This window comes from Scyliorhinus torazame, chromosome 25 (genome assembly GCF_047496885.1).
Source record: "Scyliorhinus torazame isolate Kashiwa2021f chromosome 25, sScyTor2.1, whole genome shotgun sequence".
In the NCBI taxonomy this organism is placed as follows: domain Eukaryota; kingdom Metazoa; phylum Chordata; class Chondrichthyes; order Carcharhiniformes; family Scyliorhinidae; genus Scyliorhinus; species Scyliorhinus torazame.
Genome location: NC_092731.1, coordinates 19984820 through 20009903, shown reverse-complemented (window position 1 = coordinate 20009903; position 25084 = coordinate 19984820). Strand labels below are relative to the sequence as shown.

General features: G+C 50.1%; 1 protein-coding gene across 1 annotated transcript in view; it reads right to left on the bottom strand.

Annotated features, from left to right (window-relative positions):
• Positions 1-369: 369 nt before the first annotated feature.
• LOC140402387 (RNA-binding protein Nova-1-like) overlaps positions 370-25084 on the bottom strand; it is a 43577-nt gene continuing 18862 nt past the window's right edge. Inside the window, exon 2 of the mRNA XM_072490127.1 lies at positions 370-1655. Within this exon, the coding sequence (XP_072346228.1) occupies positions 651-1655 (1005 nt within the window). The 3' untranslated portion in view covers positions 370-650. The remainder of the gene's footprint in view (positions 1656-25084) is intronic.

Here is a 25084-nt window from a genome sequence, read left to right as displayed (position 1 = left end):
CTCCCACCCCCACCCCCACCCCCCCCACTCCCCCAACCCCCCTGCCCACCATCCTGACTGGAAAATATAATCGGCCGATCCTTCACCGTCGCTGGGTCAGAATCCTGGAACTACCTCCCTAACAGCACGGCGGGTGTACCTACACCTCGGGGACCTCTGCGGTTTCAAGGCCACCTTCTCAAGAGTCTCACCTCCACCTTCTCAAGGGGCAATTGGGGATGAGCAATGGATGCTGGGCCTATAGAGCCAGCGACGCCCCTGGAGGAACAAAAAGCGGGGAAAGGGATGGAGTCACCAGCTCACTGTTTGGCGGAGGCTGATTTGGTCAAGTCCAGGCCAAGCCATACTCTATGGGGGGGGGGGGGGGGCAATAAGGGACTGAGGCGGGGAGGAAGGGGGGCTGAAAACAAAATAGAGGTGAGGGGGGTGGGAGAGAATTGGGGGTAGCAGGAAAGAAAATTGAAGTGGTCTCCATGGAAACGAGTGGCAAACATTATTTACATATACACAGATCTCTGACGTTGTCATATAATATATTAATACAAGACGTTTTAATTAGAATCAAGTACTATATAAGCCCCTTTCAGTTTTTAAAAAAAAAACGGAAACCTGTCTTTCTGTTTCTCAGCTTCTTCTTTCTCTCTTTTTTTTTAACCCACTTTCTGGAGGTTTGCCGCGCGGACCCCCTGCTCGTAGGTGATCCGCTGGCTGATTAAATACTGCGCCGCCTGGGTTGCTGCCGCTGTGCCCGTGATCGTCACCTTGCGATTCCTGGTGCCGGGAATAAACTCGCCCTTTTTGGAGATCTGAATCCGGGCGCCAGTCAACTCCTGGTACTCGACCAGCGTCTTCCCGCCTTTTCCCAAAATGGCGCCCACCAGGTTCTCCGGCACCGCGATCTCCACCACGTCCTTGGAGCCCTCGCCCAGCTTCTCCGCGGCCAGGATGGAGCCGGCCGCCAGCGGCGAGGCCGCGCCGAAGTAGCCGTTGGTGGCGGCGGCCAGCGAGCCCAGCGAGAAGGTGCCCATCGCGCTGCCGGGCGCGTTGCCGCCTCCGCCGCCCGAGGCCTCGCTGGCGTAGGAGGCCAGCAGGTTGGCGGCGGCGGCGGCGGCCGGGTTGGCGCTGGCCGCCACGGCGGCCAGGACGCCGGTGGCGGTGGCCGGGTTGAGGCCCAGGCCGAGGGAGTTGGTGTTGTATCCGTAGCTGGCCAGTGTGTTGAGCGCCGAGCTGATGGCCAGCAGGTCGTTGCCGGTGAAGCTGGACAGGCCGGTGGTGAAGCCCGCCACGCCGGCCAGGTTGGCGTGCCCCAGCAGGCCCGCCGCAGAGGCCGCGGCCGGCAGCACCTCCGTCGAGTTGGCGTACGGGGAGCCGGTGGGGTTGGAGTTGGCGACGGGGCCCGAGATGTTGGCGTAGCTGATGTTGAGGCAGCTGCCGCTCTGCGGGTCCTCCTGGATCTTCTGGACGATCAGCTCCACCGCCTTGCGGTTCTGCTCCGCCTCGCCGCTCACCGTCACCACTCGCTCCTGCAGGTTAATCCCTTCCGGCTTCTGGGAGAGCTGGACCCAAGCCCCGGACTGTTCCATCACGGCCTTCACTGTGGCTCCGCCTTTGCCGATGATCAGACCTGCTGTGCTGTTCGGAACAATCAATTTCGCCTGGAAGACAAAGCAACAAAGACCACCTGTTAGAATTCCCCAAGTGACTCCTTCCCAGAGGCCGGAGTGTGGCCATGCGCTGAGCAGCCCCCCCCCCCCCCCCACTGACCCCGCGGAGGCGACGGGGCCTTCTGGACCCACCATTGTCAATGATGTTTTCTCTTTTAAAGCACCCCACTGTGCCGGGGAAACTATGCGGCGGGGATGCGCCATTGGTGTGAACGGCGGAAAATTCCGGCCATTGAGTTTTACAGCATAGATAGAGGCCGTTCGGCCCATCGTGTCTGTGCCGGCCATCCAGCACCTATCCATTCTAATCCCATTTCCCAGCACTTGGTCCGCAGCCTTGTGTGCCGGAGAGCTTCAGATGCTCATCTAAACGCTTCATAAATTCCCGCCTCCACCACCCTTTCAGGCAGCGAGTTCCAGATTCCCACCACACTCGGGGTGAGAATGGTTTCTCCTCACATCCCCTCTAAATCCTCTGCTCCTTACCGTAAACCTACGCCCCCTGGCTATTGACTCCTCAACCACTACTTTCCTGGGTGGAAGAACCACCCCGAAGCCCGGGGGTACTTTATCTTCAGCTAAATCGGCAGTCGGGGAATCAGGAGGGGTGAATCTCGGGGGAAGTTAAATACAGCAGGCTGAACAACCAGCTTCGCGCCCGATTCTGCCCTTTTCCCAAAGAGCGAGACAGGTTAAAATGCAGTTTCCTCCTTCACAATGTGGTCTCAGCGGGGAAACCCTGGCTTCGGAGTGTGATGTATGTTGAAATTTCAGAAACATTGCATTGAAGGTATTTGGTCCTGTAAGGGTTAAATGTCTGGGTTTGTGTCTTTAAGGAATCCGGGTTTGAAACATTTTTGGAGCTGGGGTGCAATTAAAGCATCGTAAAAGCTCAGGCTAATGGAGCTTTGTCTGGATTAAGGGGGTTCCCTGTAGACTTAATTAGATTTCAGCTTGGGAGAATGATGCAATTAATGGGAGGAGCTAAGGTATCAGGCATTTTGCAGAACGAGCAGTTCAGTTAAAGAGTCAAGCATCTGCTCCCACTGCAGTTTAGTTAAAGATCTGTCTGTAGACAGATTAGCAGTTTCTTTCCAAGCAGTTCAGAATTGTGCAATTGGACGATGAGCTGCAACACGCTGAGAAATAGCTTCTGAATCTAGAATTTTACAGTGCAGAAGGAGGCGATTCGGCCCATCGGGTCTGCACCGGCCCTTGGAAAGAGCACCCTACTGAAGAAAGACAGCCAGAGTTCCTGCCTGGTTCTGACAGGAGTCAGATCTTTTCTTTAAAGCAGTGCAAAAAGATCTCTCTTTCTCAAAGTAGAGTATCCAGACATGGACAACATTGTTAAAGGGGTAATTGTAGCTATTTTCTGGTGTGATGTTAAAAATATTTTAATACTGTGTTAGTAATAAAGTTTGTTTTAATCTATCATATCCCAATTTCTCCGTGAAATTATTCCTGGAGCGAAGTATCCTTTCCTCACAGTCTTACAAAATTAAAATAAAATATTGGGGTTTCTGTCCAGTATCCGAGCCACTGTTCGGGTCTGGTTTGGGGTCGTAATTGGAGTCAGAAAGTGGTGGGTTGACAGGAACATGGGAGGGGGGTCCTACACCAGGAGATCGAGCACAAGAATGAAGCTGTGCGGTAATGAGGGAGGGCAGCACTGTCGCGATTGCTGACCCTCAGATACCATGTTACATTTCCCTCTCATATGGACAGGAAGGACCCCCAAGGGCATCAGAAGAGCAGATGGAGTTATCCCTCGTGACCTTGTCAATATTTATCCCTCAACGATGGCTCATCGCACAAAGCACCCCTTCTCGCGCCCCCTCCTCCGCAACCACATCCCACCACCCTTCCCGATGTGGGGGGATCTGGAAAATCGCAATTACAGACCAACTGATTCATGACATGCAACTCTGGTCAGGGGCATTCCCGAGAATGAAACACATCATAGAAAAACCACGTTCTAACCATCCTGTGAGTGTTTGACGGGGACAGTGTAGAGGGAGCACTACTCTGTATCTAACCCCGTGCTGTACCTGTCCTGGGAGTGTTTGATGGGGACAGTGTAGAGGGAGCTTTACTCTGTATCTAACCCCGTGCTGTACCTGTCCTGGGAGCGTTTGATGGGGACAGTGTCGAGGGAGCTTTACTCTGTATCTAACCCCGTGCTGTACCTGTCCTGGGAGTGTTTGATGGGGACAGTGTAGAGGGAGCTTTACTCTGTATTTAACTCTGTGCTGTACCTGTCCTGGGAGTGTTTGACGGGGACAGTGTAGAGGGAGCTTTACTCTGTATCTAACCCCGTGCTGTACCTGTCCTGGGAGTGTTTGATGGGGACAGTGTAGAGGGAGCTTTACTCTGTATCTAACCCCGTGCTGTACCTGTCCTGGGAGTGTTTGATGGGGACAGTGTAGAGGGAGCTTTACTCTGTATCTAACCCCGTGCTGTACCTGTCCTGGGAGTGTTTGGTGGGGACAGTGTAGAGGGAGCTTTACTCTGTATCTAATCCCGTGCTGTACCTGTCCTGGGATTGTTTGATGGGGACAGTGTGGAGGGAGCTTTACTCTGTATCTAACCCCGTGCTGTACCTGTCCAGGGAGTGTTTGATGGGGTCAGTGTAGAGGGAGCTTTACTCTGTATCTAACCCCGTGCTGTACCTGTCCTGGGAGTGATTGATAGGGACAGTGTAAAGGGAGCTTTACTCTGTACCTAAACCCGTGCTGTGCTTGTCCAGGGAGTGTTTGATGGGGACAGTGTTGAGAGAGCTTTACTCTGTATCTAACCCCGTGCTGTACCTGTCCTGGGAGCGTTTGATGGGGACAGTGTCGAGGGAGCTTTACTCTGTATCTAACCCCGTGCTGTACCTGTCCTGGGAGTGTTTGATGGGGACAGTGTAGAGGGAGGTTTACTCTGTATCTAACCTCGTGCTGTACCTGTCCTGGGAGTGTTTGATGGGGCAGTGTAGAGGGAGCTTTACTCTGTATCTAACCCCGTGCTGTACCTGTCCTGGGAGTGTTTGATGGGGACAGTGTAGAGGGAGCTTTACTCTGTATCTAACCCCATGCTGTACCTGTCCTGGGAGTGTTTGATTGGGACAGTGCAGAGGGAGCTTTACTCTGTATCTAACCCCGTGCTGTACCTGTCTTGGGAGTGTTTGATGGGGACAGTGTAGAGGGAGCTTTACTCTGTATCCCACCCTGTGCTGTACCTGTCCTGGGAGTGTTTGATGGGGACAGTGTAGAGGGAGCTTTATTCTGTATCTAACCCCGTGCTGTACATGGCAATCAGGTACTTACTTAGATTGCAGGAAGGGGGCTTCCCCAGTTCCCCTCCTGAGCGAGGGTGTCTCCCCCCAGTTCCCCTGCAGAGCCTATGTTACCCCAATCATGTTTGCCTTTTGAGTTCCGAATTGCGACTGCCTCCCTGAATTGGCCTGGCACCCATTAGTTACGGGATGAGGCCCTTAAGCAAGCATTAGTTGCCCAATTTCTGGACGGATTGGGAAGGTCATTCCATGTGCATTCTAGCGGCAGATTTGATTGGGTTAGAGGGCGGGGACCTCACCGGGGGGGGGGGGGTTGGCGATGCACCGCGGCAGTGAAATGACCAAATGTGTCTGTCTGTAGTAAATGGGTCTGGAGCTCTCAGGGCCGGACGTTGCCCTTTGACCCAGGAGCTGGTGGAGCAGCTCTGCCTGTAACGACTGCGGCCACTGGAGGGAGCAGCTGGCATTTTGAATCTCCCAGGCAGATGGAGCTCCAGAAATTGCGTTAGATTATTTAACCACCCCGGGAACGCCACAGGCAAACAACACGGGAAGACAGGATTATCAGGAGTGTTGGGAGAGAGCTTACTGAATTTAGCCAAGGGAAGCAACTGGATTAGCAGCAGTGAGCTATAAAGACTTGTATTTAGATAGCGCCTTTCATGACAGCTTTACCGTCAGTCACGTTCTTCCTCAAGTTCTTTCTCAGCATTGACCCTCGGGAGTCACCACCGTCCTCCAGTCTGACAAACGACCCCTCGTTCGCTGCCCTTCAGTCAATTTTTAATCTAAGTTGATACTGACCCTCCTGTTCCTGTGACAGTTCTACGGCCAGTCTTTAAATACAGCTCCCACTGAATCCCCTTCACCAATCTTCTCTGTTACTTCAGCAATTAGATTAAGCAAGCCTTTTGCAAATCCGATGCTGGCTCTCCTTAACTAACTCAGAATTCCCCGAGTGAACATTGACTTTTTTCCCTCATTACGGTTTATGAAACCTTACCTGCCACAGGTGTGACCTGGGCCGCAAGCCATATTGGACCAGGTGACTTATCTACCCTCAGCAGAGCCAGCCTTTCCCATACATCCTGGGTGGGATTCTGCGTAGCCCGATGTCGAAATCCTGTTCGCCGATTGGGCGGAGAATGGATTTCCACGCCGAAATCGGGGCCGGCGGCGTTTTGACGCAGTCAGCCACGCCCCGCCCCCTCCAAACTGGCGTCACCGCGACACGCGCCAGCGGCGCTGTTTCGACGGCACTGCCGCATCATCGGCCGGCGCTCCGCCCCCGACGGGCCGAGTTCCCGATGGCGCGGGCCGCGTGTGGTCTCAGCGCTCGGCAACCCGGCCAGCTGACTGTGTCCAGCGCCGCCACACTTAGCCGGGATCCATGCCGCTGGCTGGGGGGTGGGCTGTGGGGTCGCGGTTGGTGGGTTGGGGTGGCACACGGCCGGCGCCATGTTGTACGGCACGACCGGTACAGGCCGTCAGCCGTGCGCGTGCGCGGCCCAGCCATTTCCTGGCTATTTTTGCCGTGGGTGGCGGGAGTTTCAGTCGGTGCCAGTGCTCGCCCATCACCGGTACCGGAATCGGTGAGGGTTTCACGCCGATTATTTGGCCGTGAAAGTCCACGCATGCTCCGCTAGCATCAGCACTTAAGTCTCCCAAACGGAGAATCCAGTCCCCATCTCTCAATGTTCACCCTAACCGCCCCATTTCTTCCTGATATGTTAGACCCTTCTTTCTTGGAAAACACTGATACAAAGTGCTCATGAACTATTCCAGCCTGCCCTGTGCCCCGATATGCCACTCTCTGTCGGAAACAGGACCCACATTCACTTCTTAATACCCACTTACTATTTACATCCTGGGTAGAATAGGTAAGGATACATAAGAACTAGAAGCAGGAGTAGGCCATCTGGCCCCTCGAGCCTGCTCCGCCATTCAATGAGATCATGGCTGATCTTTTGTGGACTCAGCTCCACTTTCCGGCCCGAACATCATAACCCTTAATCCCTTTATTCTTCAAAAAACTATCTATCTTTATCTTAAAAACATTTAATGAAGGAGCCTCTACTGCTTCACTGGGCAAGGAATTCCATAGATTCACAACCCTTTGAGTGAAGAAGTTCCTCCTAAGCTCATAGAATGTTTTTGTTGACTGCCATTCTCTTCTCGTGCTCTCTCTCTGCGCTAATTTAGTTTGCCCTCCGCTTCCCCTCTCAGCTAATTGAATTTGGCCGGCCAGGTTCTCACTCAAAGAATTGACCTGACTTGCATTTGTTTGTTCCATTATAATCTCCATCTCTCTCAGCATCCAAGGAGTTCTGGTTTACATTTCAACCTGTTGGCATGAACCCAGCCTGTATCTGAAGCATCTCTTTAAAGTTCGCCCAGACCTTCGTCTCAGTCTGGGTCGCTTCTCATCCCAGTGAAATTAGCCCTCTTCCAACCTAAATGTTCGACTTTAGGTTGCTCCTAGCCCTAATGTGAACCTTATGATGTGATCACTCTTACCCAAGTGCTCCCCCACTGACGCTTGGCTTACCTCATTTCCCAGTCCCAGCAATGCCTCCTTTTCTGGTTGGACTGAGAACATATCGACCAAGGAAATTCTCCTGAACACATTTCAGAAATACCTCCTCCTCCTACCAGTTATGCGCACATTATCTCAATCGATAATTAGGCACTCTCGCTACGCACAGACCGATAGAATACTCCCAGTAACACGATTGCACCTTTTTTTTCTTCTCTGAATGTCAGCAATGGCTCAGTCATCTCGTCCCGGAGTCACAAGGTTCTGGGTTCAAGTCCCACTCCAGGACTTGAGCACCAAGTCCACGGCCGACACGGCGAGTGCGGTACTGAGGGAGCTCTGCACTGTTGGAGGTGCCGTCTTTCGGGTGGAAGATTCCATGAAACTATTTCAAAGAAGAACAGACCTGGTCTCCTGACCAATATTTATCCTCCGTGGGCGGCACGGTAGCACAGTGGTTAGCACTGTGGCTTCACAGCACCAGGGTCCCAGGTTCGATTCCCCGCTGGATCACGGTCTGTGCGGAGTCTGCATGTTCTCCCCGTGTCTGCGTGGGTTTCCCCCGGGTGCTCCAGTTTCCTCCCACGAGTCCCGAAAGACGTGCTTGTTAGTTGAATTGGACATTCTGAATTCTCCCTCCGTGTACCCGAACAGGCGCCGGAATGTGGCGACTAGGGGATTTTGACAGTAACTTCATTGCAGTGTTAATGTAAGCCCGCTTGTGACATTAATAAATATCATTATAGATTATTACAAATGCACATCGTTCTTTCAAATCTAACCAAATTGATTCTGTCCCCGCCCCCTCAAGCCATCCCCTCTTCATCACTACAATCTCTTACTCCAACATAAGTACTTGCCAGCCCATAAAATAGAAGTATAGAATCCCTACAGTGCAGAAGGAGGCCATTCTGCCCATCGGGTCTGCACCGACCCTCTGAAAGAGCACCCCACCCCGGCCCACTGCCTTGCCCTATCCCCCGTAACCCCACCTAACCTGCATATCTTTGGATGGTGGGAGGAAACCGGAGCACCCGGAGGAAACCCACGCAGACACAGGAGAGAAGGTGCAGACTTCACACAGACAGTGACCCGAGGCCAGAATTGAACCCGAGTCCCTGGCGCTGTGAGGCAGCAGTGCTAACCACTGTGCCGGCCCAACATCCCTTTTTATTTTCCCTGTGTTCAAACCGCAGTCCTCACCTTTTCTTCACCCCTTTTCCATCGACTGGGCCCGTATTCAGTGGAATTTAGGAGAATGAGAGGGGAGCTCGGGGGTGGGGGGGTCTAGAACAAGGGGTCACAGTCTCGGGATACAGGGTGGGCCATTTAGGATTGAGATGAGGAGAAACCTCTTCACTCCGAGGGTAGTGAAGCTGTGGAATTCTCCACCACAGAAGGCTGTGGAGGCCGAGTCACTGAATATAATTAAGAAGGAAATAGATTTCTTCCCAATTAAGGGGCAATTTAGCGTGGCCAATCCACCTAATCTGCACACATTTTGGGGTTGTGGGGGTGAGACACTGGAGAGAAAGTGCAAACTCCACATGGACAGTGGCCCAGGGCCGGGATTCGAACCCGGGTCCTCAGTGCCGTAGTCCTAGTGCTAACCACTGCGCCACGTGCCGCCCTGAGAAGTAAATAGATTTCTAAACTCGCTGAGGTGTCAAGGGTGTGGTAAACCGCTGTTACTGTATTGTATATATTGTTTGTTGTCTCTGCTGGCTCCGCCTGTAGCTCCTCCCCTCAGGCTCTGTATAAAGGTGGCCGACCTCTGGCCCTGCCCCAGTTCAGGATCAGTTACCAGCAGGTTCCCGTTTAGCTTATTAAAGCCACAGTTTCGTTCCACAACTCGTCTTTGTTGTAGTTGACGGCACATCAAACGGGCCTGGGGAGATCTCTGGGAGTCGGGCGCTGAGACAGGAACAGCCATGATCATGTTGAATGGTGGAGCAGGCTCGAAGGGCTGAATGGCCTCCTCCTGCACCTAGTTTCTACTGCATCATATTCCCACAATACGATTGGGTAGCTCACCACCCTTGACACTTTGTGAGTTTATGTGCATTGTCGACCTGTCTCTGTATTCTCATAGTCCCATAGTCTCATAAACGGCAGGGGCTGTTTAGCACACTAGGCTAAATCGCTGGCTTTGAAAGCAGGCCAGCAGCACGGTTCAATTCCCGTACCGGCCTCCCCGAACAGGCGCCGGAATGTGGCGACTAGGGGCTTTTCACAGTAACTTCATTGAAGCCTACTCGTGACAATAAGCAATTTTCATTCATTTCATTTCACATCTGCCTAATATCATTCCTTAGTACTGTTCCAACACACTCATTTTATCCATTTTATTCCTCTGATAAACTTATCTAAAATGGTGCTCATTTTAGTTTAAGCGGTTCCCAACCAAAACTGGTTTACCTTCCTACGAGGATATCAGCCGCAGTCCTACGGAGATACAACCCATCCCTTTTAAATAGACGCTTCCTGCCCCAGAACTGGTCTCAATGCCCCGAGAATCTTAAGCCCTCCATCCTGTACTAGGCCTCAAACCCGTGCATCCACTGTCCCTCTCTCTACCCTGGCAAGTGTGTGTGGCGCGGGGAGCAATCCAGAGCTTACGACCTTTCTTCATCCCTCCATTTCTCTCTCTCTTTTCACATCCCATCTGCAGCTTTCTCCCACAGTTTCAGGCCAGCGGCTGAACGTACTGGTCATCAGGGCGAAGGTTTTTGTTTTGAGAGAGGGCTTTCGTTATTGCTGTGAACGTCGGGATAGCGATGCCTCCATCGCAACCTGTTACTCACCAGCGTGAGCAGTGCTGGGAATGAACAGAGGGCGAAAGACAACACATGGTTCCTATTGAACGCAAAAGAATTGTTTACCTGGTGCTGGGGTCTGACAGTAAACTGATATCGCTAAATAAATCCCAGTAAAGATCCGGGCGCAGGAAGCAAAGGCTTCTTGTTGCCGATTCCACAAGTCCGACAATCCCTCGGGTTTATGAAATAGAAATAGTTTCTCTCTCTCTCGCTGTCAAGGTCAGAGAAACTTTCCATGCACAGGACATTGTCCCAGAAAAGGCTTACAAACAGTTAACCTAATGTAGGTTTGCAACCTCACCAGGGATTGTCAAGACACGGCAGTCGAAGACACGGAACTGCTGGTGGAAGGAGCACGGTGTTCCCAGTCGGAAGAGAGCCCGGGACCAATTAATGCTGCTTCACCAGAGGCTAGTTACAGACTTGCTTGCCACTCACAAGCTATCCAGATGTTCACTTCCCTCACCCGATTATAAGGGGGGCATTGTCAAGGTGGCAGGATCCATGCCTATATCCACAAGACCATAAGACATGGGAGCAGAATTAGGTCATCGGGCCCATCGAGTCTGCTCCGTCATTCAATTATGTCTGATGTGTTTCTCATCCCCATTCTCCTGCCTTCTCCCCATAACCCCTGATCCCCTCATTGATTAAGAATCTACCTATCTCTGTCTTAAAGACACTCAGTGACTTGGCCTCCACGGCAATGAGTTCCACAGATACTAAGAATAACCTTTATTGTCACAAGTAGGCTTACATAAACACTGCAATGAGGTTCCTGTGAAAACCCCCCTCGTCGCCACATTCCGGCGCCCCACGGAGGGAGAATTCAGAATGTCCAATTCGCCTAACAGCACGTCTTTCGGGACTTGTGGGAGGAAACCGGAGCACCCGGAGGAAACCCACGCAGACACGGGGAGAACGTGCAGACTCCGCACAGACAGTGACCCAAGCCGGGAGTCGAACCTGGGACCCTGGAGCTGTGAAGCAACAGTGCTAACCACTGTGCTGCCGTGATTTACCACATTCTGGCTGAAGAAATTCCTCCTCATCTCTGTGTTAAAGGATCGTCCCTCCAGTCTGAGATTGTGTCCTCTGCTTCTAGTTTCACCTACCCGTGGAAACATCCTCTCCACGTCCACTCTATCCAGGCCTCGCAGTATCCTGCAAGTTTCAGTAAGGTACACAGGATGCCGGCCCATCACTTCTGGGTACAGACTAGGAGGAGGGCAGTGATCAGCCCCTTCATTCCGCCTCCTGTCATTCAGAATTGGGGCAGGACGCTATGCCGCCCATCGTGGCCGCACCAGCCCTCCAAATGAGCATTACACTGTAGCGCCATTTGGCTGTGCCCCTGCACATAGAAACAATCTAATATAGAATTGTTACCAAATTAATTACATTTAAATTCCCCCAGCTGCCGCGATGAGGTTTTTTTCTTCTTTTCTTTCGCGGGATGTGGGCGTCGCTGGGCCGGGCCCAGCATTTGTCGCCCATCCCTATTTGCCCCTTGAACTGAGTGTCTCGCTCGGCCATTTCAGAGGGGCCGTTAAGAGTCAACCACATTTCTGTGGGGTCTGGAGTCACGTGTAGGCCAGACCGGGTAAGGACGGCAGATTTCCTCCCCTAAAGGGGCATTAGTGAACCAGATGGGTTTTTACGACAATCGACGATAGTTTTATGATGATCATCAATTCCAGCTTATTTTTTTACATCAAATTGAAATTTCACCATCTGCTGTGTATGTGACAGACAAACAGACACACACATACACACACACGCATGTACAGACACACACACATGCACATACACACACACACATGTACAGACACACACACATGCAACTACAGACAGACACACATGCACATACAGGCAAACAGATACACACGCATGTACAGAAACACACACATACGCATGTAGACACACACACGCACAGACAGGCACACACGTGCACATACAGACAGACAGACACACACACGTACAGACAGACACACACACATACAGAGACGCGCACGTACAGACAGACACACATGTGCACATAAGTACAGACAGACACTCACATGCATACAGACAGACACACACACACACAGACAGACACATGTGCACATAGAGACAGACACACACACATATGCACATACAGACAGACACACACACATACAGACAGGCACACACTCACAAGCACATATAGACAGACACACAAGCACATATAAACAGACACAGACACATGCACATACAGTCAGGCACACACATGCACATACAGTCAGGCACACACACATACAGACAGACACACACACATACAGACAGACACACACATGCACATACAGACAGTCACACATATGCACATACCGACTGACACACACACGCACATGCAGACACACACACACATACAGACACACATGCACATACAGACACACACAAATGCACATAGACATACACAAATGCACATAGACATACACAAATGCACATAGACAGACACACACACACACATGCACATAGATAGACACACACATACAGACAGACGCACACATACAGACACACACATACATACACATATAGACAGATACACGCATGCACATACAAACAGACATCTGTCTGTATGTGTATGTGTGTCTGTTTATATGTGCGTGTGTGTATCTGTCTATATGTGTATGTGTGTGTCTGTATGTGTGTCTGTCTGTATGTGTGTGTCTATCTATGTGCATGTGTGTGTCTGTCTGTCTGTATGTGCATTTGTGTGTGTCTGCATGTGCATGTGTGTGTGTCGGTCGGTATGTGCATGTGTATGTCTGTCTGTATGCGTATGTGTGTCTGTCTGTATGTGTGTCTGCCTGTATGTGCATGTGTCTGCCTGTATGCATACAGGCAGACACATGCACATACAGGCAGACACACACACATACAGACCGACACACATACGCATACAGACAGACACATACAGATGCACATACAAACAGTGACACACACATACAGACACACACATGCAGGCAGACACACACACATACAGACCGACACACATACGCATACAGACAGACAGACAGACATACAGACACATACAGGCAGGCACACACACACATGCACATACAGACACACACACACACATACAGACACGCACACACATGCACATACAGACAGACACATACAGGTGCACATACAAACAGTGACACACACATACAGACACACTTTCCTGTAGGGGTGAGGGCGACTGGATAATATCCTGGACCAGGATCACTCCCGATCTATTTGTCCTCCCGGGCTCACGGGTGCAGAGGCCACTGGTTGGAATCAGTAAACTGTGAACAGGTCATGGGTTGGACGCTGGTCTGGCTCAGCTATTGGTTGGTCACATTCTGAAAGGGCGAACAGAAGAAGCAGGGATTCCTCGCCCCGCTGTCTCTGTCCACCTAGGGGTGAGCATACCACAATGTCAACGTGACCCCGCTGTCTGAACAATAACTTCCATTTCCCTGGAGCCTTTGACACGGTAAAAAAAAATGTCATGGGGGTTTACAGGAGCGTTATAAAACGAATCAACAAACCGCAGAGAAGATATTAAGCTAAATGGTCAAACATCTCACCGGCGAGATAGGTTTTCGGTTTTCAGAAGCGGGTTATAGGGATCGGGTTTTGGGAGGGAATTCCACAGTTTAGGGCAATGGCCGACTTATTAAAATCGAGGCCAGGTTTCCAGGGTGGGGGGAGCCGGACTCTAGGAAGCTTGTGGGGGCTGGAGGGGGAGGGGTGAATTGGGAAGGAGGACGGGTGGGGGTGAGGTTGGGGAGAATTTGAAGATGAGACGAGGATTTTAAAATGGAGGGGCTGCTGAATGAACGGGCTGCCATTGTAGATCAGCGAATACAAGGTTGGTGGGGAGCGTGGGTGGTGGGGGTGAGCGTGGCGGGGGGGGGGGGTGGGGGGGGGGGGGGAGAGGATGCGGCCAGCAGGTCCTCGCCTTTTTTTTTGTCTAATCTCCTCAGAAGAAACTGGAACATTGCGCGCAAGCATTGGTTCCCATGAGTCCCTGTTGCCGTGGAGACTAAGCTGCTTTTTCACACAGAGCAGAATGGGCCTGGAAGATTGAATTCGGCAGGAGGATAATGCTGCTACGAGGGGAGGGGGCCTGCGTGTGTGTGCTGGGGTTGGGGAGGGGGGGGGGGGGGGCTGGGTAGCCATGCTGCACAAGGCTCCAGAGAATCAGCGCATCGAGTTTATTGTGCGGCGCTCGAGAGGCTGAGCGACAAAGGGGACAGGCATTCGAACGGGGGCATTTTCAACCTCAAAGCCGGATTCTCTTCCTCATCCTTCGCCCAAGCGTCCGTGCCGCCGTCTTCTCCACGTGGGGCTGCATTGTTCAGCCTTGCAATCCTCCATCTTGTACATTCTCACCCACTTCCTGTTCCCCTCGTCCCTTCATCCCAGACATGGCGGCCGATGTAAGACCATAAGACACAGGAGCAGAATTAGGCCACTCGGCCCATCGAGTCTGCTCCACTATTCAATCATGGCGGATATTTTCTCATCTCCATTCTCCTGCCTTCTCCCCATCACCCCTGATCCCCTTATTAATCAGGAACCTATCTATCTCTGTCTTAAAGACACTCAGTGATTTGGCCTCCACAGCCTTCTGCGGCAAAGAGTTCCACAGATTCACCACCCTCTGGCTGAAGAAATTCCTCCTCATCTCAGTTTTAAAGGATTGGCCCTTTAGTCTGAGATTGTGTCCTCTGGTTCTAGTTTCTCCTACAAGTGGAAACATCCTCTCCACGTCCACTCTATCCAGGCCTCGCAGTATCCTGCAAGTTTCAATAACATCCCCCCTCATCCTTCTAAACTCCAACGAGTACAGACCCAGAGTCCTCAACCGTTCCTCATACGACAAGCTCTTCATTCCAGGGATCTGGTTGGCTGGGCGGCTGGTTTGTGATGCGGAGCGAGGCCAGCAGCGTGGGTTCAATTCCCCGTACCGGCTGAGGTTATTGATGAAGGCCCCGCCTTCTCAACCTCGCCCCCCCCCCCCTTCTCCTGAGGTGTGGTGACCCTCAGGTTAAATCACCACCAGTCAGCTCTTCCCCCCTCAAAGGGGAAAGCAGCCTTTGGTCATCTGTGATTGAGGCGATTTTACTTGACTATATTCATACCCGCTTCCCATTCTCCTCGACATTGGCTCTAAAGTCGAGGAAGTGTGGGTAACGAGGCAGCAACTGTACTCATAGCAAGCTCCCACAAACAACCAACGGCAAGGCGCAAGCCGGGAGAGCGATGGAAATCTCCCTACGTGCCTGGATGAGCCAAGGCCCCGACAACGCCCAAGAAGGCAATGCCAACCGTGAAACCAGGGGATTGTCGCAGCAAAGCCCCATCCGGTTCATGAATGTCCTTCGGGGGAGGAAATCTGCCGTCCTTACCCGGTCTGGCCTACACGTGTCTCCAGGCCCACAGCGAAGGTGTCTTCACTGACCTCGCGAGCCACTCCGTCGCGCGAGGACTGCCGCAAAACCTGGAATCCCCAACGGTCGCAGCGGTTCGCAAAAGGGCCGCTCGCCGCCCCCTTCTCAAGGGCAATTGGGGATGGGCAACAAACGTTGGCCTTGCCAACGGTGGCCACAAAAAAAAAAAAAATGACTTCCAAACTTTGTGGGACGGTAACGAGCTGGAGACGGTGCCCAACGGCGAGGACACGGGAGGGATGCTGGTGAAGACCAAGGCAGGGATGGAAATGACTGGAAGGGAAGGGCTGGCCAGAGGGCCGGGGGACACCCTGGCAAAGGTGAATCATAGAATTTACAGGGCAGCAGGAGGCCGTTCGGCCCATCGAGTCTGCACCGGCCCCTGGAAAGGGCACCCCACCCATGTGAACCCGCATCGGAAGATCGGCAACATGGGAAAGAAAGGAAGGGATGGAATTACTCGGGGAAAATGAAACGGCAATCAGGGAAGTCAATTGTATTATTGACTCTGAAAGATTTTAATCTCATTTGCTGTGACTCTTACTGTGCAGCTTGGAACCTGATCCCTCCATTGGCAGTCAATTTATTTACCATTGCGGGCCTGTCAAACATCCCCTCTGTCTGCTGGGCCCCGTGTAAAAGGTTGTCGGGAGTGTCCAGACAGTGTCAACATCAATATCCACAGCGCCTCTATCTCTGTCTGCCCCCCACCCCCCCCCCCCCCCCCCCCCCCCCATGTACACGTGCTTGTAAATAATTCATTAGCCACCCTTGGTTCAACCTGGGTTAGGTTACAGGCAGTGAGAGCAAACTAGAAACAGGGAATGGGGTCAGAGAGAGAGAGAGATAGACAGAGAGAGACACACACAGCCTGCGAGAAGGGAAAGAAATAAGGGCAGGAGGCCATGAAATGAAAAATGAAAATCGCTTATTGTCACAAGTAGGCTTCAATGAAGTTACTGTGCAAAGCTCCTAGTCGCCACATTCCGGCGCCTGTTCGGGCAGGCTGGTACGGGAACTGAACCTTGCTGCTGGCCTGCCTTGGTCTGCTTTGAAAGCCAGCGATTTAGCCCAGTGTGCTAAACCAGCCCCTACGTGGAGGAAAATGCGGCCAGGGCAAAAGGGAGGGAGGCAGAAGATAAAGGCTGAGCCAAATGAAAAAGGCAGGAGGGGCTTTCACGTCAAGGTGATGAGGAAGTTGAGAATGAGAGGGCAAGGCACTACAGTAGAGAAAGAGTGCATCAGTGCAGACGGATCTGGGTGTCCTTGTGCATGACTAACAAAGGGTGAGCAAGCAGGTACAGCAAGTAATTAGGAAGCCACTGCAAGGGGAAAAGCAGCAGGGGACCCGGGTTCAATTCCCAGCTTGGGTCACTGTCTGTGCAGAGTCTGCACGTTCTCCCCGTCTCTGCGTGGGTTTCCTCTGGCTGCTCCGATTCCCTCCCACAGTCCAAAGATGTGGTTAGGTGGGGATAGGGCGGGGGACTGCACCTAGGTCGGGTGCTCTTTCAGAGGGTCAGTGCAGACTCGATGGGCTGAATGGCCTCCTTCTGCACTGGAGAAATTCTATGGTTGTATGGTGTGTGTGTGTTGGGAATGAACCTCAATGTTAATACTGGGGAATGTCTTACTGTGATGCCTCAGTAGTCAAATAGTCACAGGTAAGACAATGATGGGAACAAAAACAAGGTACTGAAGGAGATGTGACAGCACGTTCTGAAGCAGTAGAACAGCACCGTTCAATCCCAAACTGCTTTATTGCAGCCAACTTGTGAGGTGCAGTCACTGTTGCAATGTAGGAAATGTGGCAGTCATTTTGAGCACAGCAAGATCCCACACATAATGAGATAACCAAACGAGGGATATGTCTGGTTTGGAAGGAGTTCAGGGAAGGTCCACCATGATGATTCCTGGGATGAAGGGGTAATTTTAGGGCGAACGTTTCATCAGATAGGGCCGATACTCATTGGGATTTAGACAAACGATCTTAGAAGGCGATCTTATTGAAACGGACAGGAAAGTGGACTTGAGGCTACAATCAGATTAGAGATGGTCTTTTCGATTGGCAGAGCAGACTCGAGGGGCTGAATGGCCTCCTCCTGCTTCTATTGCTTATGCGCTCATATAAATCACAGTAAGAAGAGACAGAAAAAGAACCATGGGCGCACAAACTTATTAATGAAATGTGAAGTCGGTCAGGGAATATGAAAGTCAATTTCATCACAAATACAGGGGAACTCAATGGATCGCACACTCCGCAGGGTGGGTAAACTCAACGGTATCACAGTTACCCAGCTCTCCATTGAGGCTTTCCCCTGCCTTTATGAGGAGCTTCCGTCTTCAGGCCGAACCACTTCCAACAACCTGCTCTGAAAACCCAGCGCACATTTTAATAGATGTGAAAAATTGCTCACCAAAAGTAATCACTGGGATCACACGGTCATATTAACCCATTCGTCACTGGGATCACACTGACCCATTAACCCATTCATCACTGGCATCACACAGACCCATTAACCCATTCATCACTGGCATCACACTGACCCATCAACCCATTCAACAGTGGCATCACACTGATCCATTATCCCATTCATCACTGAGATCACACTGACCCATTAACCCATTTATCACTGGCATCACACTGACCCATTAACCCATTCATCACTGGCATCACATTGGCACATTAACCCATTCATCACTGAGATCACACTGACCCATTAACCCATTCATCACTGGGATCACACAGACCCATTAACCCATTCATCACTGGGAACACACTGACCCATTAGCCCATTCATCACTGAGATCACACTGACCATTAACCCATTCGTCACTGGCATCACACTGGCCCATTAACCCATTCATCACTGGGATCACACTGACCCATTAACCCATTCAGCACTGGCATCACACTGATCCATCAACCCATTCATCATTGACATCACGCTGACCCATTAACCCATTAATCACTGAGATCACACTGACACACTAACCCATTCATTGCTGGGGGCACACAGACCCATTAACCCATTCATCACTGGGATCACACTGACCCATTAACCCATTCGTCACTGGGATCACACTGAGCCATTAACCCATTCATCACTGAGATCACACTGACGCATTAACCCATTTATCACTGGGATCACACTGACCCATTAACCCATTCATCACGGAGATCACACTGACCCATTAACCCATTCATCACTGAGATCACCCTGACCCATTAACCCATTCATCACTGGGATCACACTGACCCATTAACCCATTCATCACTGAGATCACACCGACCCATTAACCCATTCATCACTGAGATCACACTGACCCATTAACCCATTCATCACTGGGATCACACTGACCCATTAACCCATTTATTACTGGCATCACACTGACACTTAACCCATTATCCCTGGCATCACATTGGCACATTAACCCATTCATTACTGGGATCACACTGATCCAGTAACCCATTCATCACTTGGATCACACTGACCCATTCACCCATTCATCACTGAGATCACACTGACCCAGTAACCCATTCATCACTGAGATCACACTGACCCATTAACCCATTCATCACTAGGATCACACTGACACATTAACCCATTCATCCCTGGCATCACACTGGCCCATTAACCCATTCATCACTGAGATCACACTGACCCATTAACCCATTCATCACTGAGATCACACTGACCGATTAACCCATTCATCACTGAGATCACACTGACCCATTAACCCATTCATCACTGGGATCACACTGACCCATTAACCCATTCATCACTGAGATCACACCCACCATTAACCCATTCTTCACTGGCATCACACTGACCCATTAACCCATTCATCACTGGCATCACACTGACCCATTAACCCATTCATCACTGGGATCACAGTGACCCATTAACCCATTCATCACTGAGATCACACTGACCCATTAGCCCATTCATCACTGAGATCACACTGACCCATTAACCCATTCATCACTGAGCTCACACTGACCCATTAACCTATTCATCACTGGATTCACACTGACCCATTAACCTATTCACACTGACCCATTAACCCATTCATCGCTGAGATCTCACTGACACACTAACCCATTCATCACTGGGATCACACAGACCCATTAACCCATTCATCACTGAGATCACACTGACACACTAACCCATTCATCACTGGCATCACACTGGCCCATTAACCCATTCATCACTGAGATCACACTGACCCATTAACCCATTCATCACTGGGATCACACAGACCCATTAACCCATTCATCACTGAGATCACGCTGACCAATTAACCCATCAATCACTGAGATCACACCGACCCATTAACCCATTCATCACTGAGATCACGCTGACCAATTAACCCATTAATCACTGAGATCACACTGACACACTAACCCATTCATTGCTGGGGGCACACTGAAATGTTAACCCATTTGTTGCTGGAAGCACACTGACCATTAACCCATTCATCACTGGGATCACAGTGACCCATTAACCCATTGATCACTGAGATCACACTGACCCATTAACCCATTGATCACTGAGAACACAGTGACCCATGAACCAATTCATCACTGAGATCACACTGACCCATTAACCCATTCATCACTGAGATCACACTGACCCATTAACCCATTCATTACTGGCAATTACACTGACCCATTAACCCATTCATCACTGGCATCACACTGACCCATCAACCCATTCAACAGTGGCATCACACTGATCCATTAACCCATTCATTACTGGGATCACACTGACCCATTAACCCGTTCATCACTGGGATCACACTGACCCATCAACCCATTCATCACTGGCATCACACTGACCCATCAACCCATTCAGCAGTGGCATCACACTGATCCATTAACCCATTCGTCACTGGGATCACACTGATCCATTAACCCATTCATCACTGAGATCACACTGACCCATTAACCCGTTCATCACTGGCATCACACTGATCCATCAACCCATTCATCACTGGCATCACACTGACCCATTAACCCATTCATTACTGGCAATTACACTGACCCATTAACCCATTCATCACTGGGATCACACTGACCCATCAACCCATTCATCACTGGGATCACACTGCCCCATTAACCCATTCATCACTGAGATCACACTGCCCCATTAACCCATTCATCACTGAGATCACACTGACCCATTAACCCATTCATCACTGGCATCACACTGACCCATCAACCCATTCATCACTGGCATCACACTGACCCATTAGCCCATTCATTACTGGCAATTACACTGACCCATTAACCCATTCATCACTGGCATCACACTGGCCCATTAACCCATTCATCACTGGGATCACACTGACCCATTAACCCATTCATCACTGGCATCGCACTGATCCATCAACCCATTCATCACTGGCATCACACTGGCCCATTAACCCATTCATCACTGAGATCACACTGCCCCATTAACCCATTCATCACTGAGATCACACTGACCCATTAACCCATTCATCACTGGCATCACACTGACCCATCAACCCATTCATCACTGGCATCACACTGACCCATTAGCCCATTCATCACTGAGATCACACTGACCATTAACCCATTCGTCACTGGCATCACACTGGCCCATTAACCCATTCATCACTGGGATCACACTGACCCATTAACCCATTCATCACTGGCATCGCACTGATCCATCAACCCATTCATCACTGGCATCACACTGGCCCATTAACCCATTCATCACTGGCATCACACTGACCCATTAACCCATTCATCACTGGGATCACACTGACCCATTAACCCATTCATCACTGAGATCACACTGACCCATTAACCCATTCATCACTGAGATCACACTGACCCATTAACCCATTCATCACTGGGATCACACTGACCCATTAACCCATTTATCACTGGCATCACACTGATACTTAACCCATTATCCCTGGCATCACATTGGCACATTAACCCATTCATTACTGGGATCACACTGATCCAGTAACCCATTCATCACTTGGATCACACTGACCCATTAACCCATTCATCACTTGGATCACACTGACCCATTAACACATTCATCACTGAGATCACACTGACCCATTAACCCACTCATCACTGAGATCACACTGACCCATTAACCCATTCATCACTGAGATCACACTGACCCATTAACCCATTCATCACTAGGATCACACTGACACATTAACCCATTTATCCCTGGCATCACACTGACCCATTAACCCATTCATCACTGGCATCACACTGACCCATTAACCCATTCATCACTGGGATCACACTGTCTGATTAACCCATTCATCACTGAGATCACACTGACCCATTAACCCATTCATTACTGGGATCACACTGACCCATTAACCCATTCATCACTGGCAGCACACTGACCCATTAAACCCATTCATCACTCGCATCATATTGTCTCATTAACCCATTCATCACTGCGATCACACTGACCCATTTACCCATTCATCACTGGGATCACACTGACCCATTAACCCATTCATCACTGGCAGCACACTGACCCATTAACCCATTCATTACTGGGATTTCACTGACCCCTTAACCCATTAATCACTGGCATCACACTGCCCCATTAACCCATTCATCACTGGGATCACACTGGCCCATTAACCCATTCATCACTGAGATCACACTGACCCATTAACCCATTCATCACTGAGATCACACTGACCCATTAACCCATTCATCACTGGGATCACACTGACCCATTAACCCATTCATCACTGAGATCACACTGACCCATTAACCCAATCATCACTGGGATCATACTGACACATTAACACATTCATCACTGGGATCACACTGACACATTAACCCATTCTTTTCTGAAATCACTGGCCCATTAACCCATTCATTTTAATAGCTATGTTGATGAATGTGAACCTCATAAATGACAGTGGGCTGTGTCTCAATCCCAGTTGATGTTATAGCTGGATGGGCTGGCCCAATGATTGAATGGACCTTGGCTCAGAAGACCATATCATTTACTTTTTTATATAATTCGTGGAGGAACAGAGTCTCAGGACTGCTAATCTGTTTTATCAACAAGAAAAAAAATATTTATTGAACATGAAAAAGTGGGTTTTAATAGTATATTCACTCTTTGGCTGAACAATTATACACAGATTTTTAAGATTAAAATGGATTACAAATTACATCTTAAACTACAATGGTCTCATTAACACACAAGGCGACTTTGGTAAGACACACTCCTCTCGAAACCCAAGTGAATGTCTGTAGATTTCTACTCAGAATCCTCCAAGATGATGATCACATGAGAATTTGCAAACTCCACTCCCAAAAACACACTTTAAAATATTGTCTCAGAATAATTCTCTCTTCGAGCTCTGTTTTCCAAACTCTAGTCCAGGCTTTACAAATGTCTCTTCTAACCCAAGCTTCCACTCTGCTTTCAACAGTTAATCCAGTCCAGGATTTTACACCAACCCCTTTAGGATTTCCTGGTCTTGACTGCTGTGCAAACTGTTCACAATTGTTTTAACTCTCAATTCCAAGACTGTATTAAAATGCCACTTTAAATTTGGTTGCTGCTCTTTCACAAAGAACACCTTGTTTACTCCTCCTTGAATTCTTCTGAACAATACATTGGTCGGTGTTCATTGAACTCCAAACTTGTTGGACACTTCTCTTCATATCTCTAGTTTCCTTAACTGGCTGCTCTTCAGATCTCTGCACTTATTTTCTGAACCGTTACTGCAAGGTATGGCTTTTCTTCTAGCTCCCTCCCTAGTCTTCTAAACCAGCTGCTTCTAGCAGAGCTGTGAGAGCCCCCTTCTCTCCCACTACCTATCTTCAACAGCCGTCAAATTAACTAAACTAAAATTGAAAAGCTTCTCTACCTTACAAGGCCCCAGTTGCTGAGCAACCACTGCTGGCTTATTTGTTCTTCACGCCGTAGCACAATGGAAACACAGTTGGAACTTAACCAACTCTCACATGTACAAACACCTTTGTCCAGCATGAACCCAACTATATGTTTTACCCTTCCAGGGACAGAGAAATGAAATTAACCCCACCTAAAATGATACCCTATTTCTAATGTTTACCAATACAGATATGAATTGCCTTAAAACTACCTTTCTTTTCCTAACAGCAGTGTCTACTTATCCTGCCTACTCTGTCAATCACGTTTCTATCGTGATGATGGAATATAAATGTGCATTGTTGAAGAAATGAATAGGAAATAACACGTCAATTATGGAAGGAAAGAGAATTGGATGCAGAGCAGGAAATGGAATAGAGGATACAAGAGAGGAGGCGAGGGGAAGGGGGGGAAGAGATACTTTATTTTAAATTTAGAGTACCCAATTATTTTTTTCCAATTAAGGGGCAATTTAGCGCGGCCAATCCACCTACCCTGCACATCTTTTGGGTTGTGGGAGTGAAACCCACGCAGACACGGGGAGAATGTGCAAACTCCACACGGGACAGTGGCCCAGGGCCGGGATTCGAACCCGGGTCCTCAGCGCCGTGAGGCAGCAATGCTAACCACTGCACCACCGTGTTGCCCTGGGGAAGAGATACTCGAGGTTGAGACAAAGAAGTAGGAAGAAGCTCAGGCTCCCAATGTTTGTTTGTTCCCCCCCCCCCCCCCATGGCCGGGTTCAACCTTCCTCCCGGCACGGTTTGGGACCAGATTTACTCTGGGTACAACGGGAGTTGCTGTTGACAGATTCCCAACCTCACAAGTGACTGCTTCTCTACTGGCTGTGACATATGACACGAAGAGCAGTGTTGCTTAAAGACAGTAATTGGCCGCCTGTTACAAGGACGCTCACTGTTTTATCTATTTATACCACCACTCCGTACTCACAACTCGCCCAGGCTTCTGCCGGAGGAACTTAATGAGTACAAGTGTTCATTATACACAGCTCGCTGACCGAGTTTGATAAGAGACTTCAAGAATGTGCTCCCAGCGCAGCGCAGGCCCTGCAACGATTGGCATTTGTATCGCCCTCTTGGCAGAGTAAAATGTCACGAGGGTGCTATCAAATATAAATTGACACGGAGTCACAGAAGGAGAAACTAGGTGACTTGGCACCGCTGCCTCGCGGCGCCAGGGTCCCGGGTTCGATTCCGACCTCGGGTGACTGTCTGTGTGGAGTTTGCACGTTCTCCCCGTGTCAGCGTGGGTTTCCTCCGGGTGCTCCGGTTTCCTCCCACAGTCCAAAGATGTGCAGGTTAGGTGGATTGGCCGCGTTAAATTGCCCCTTAGTGTCCAATAGGATAGGCGGGGTTACGGGGATAGGGCGGGAGATTGGGCCTAGGTGGGGCACTCTTT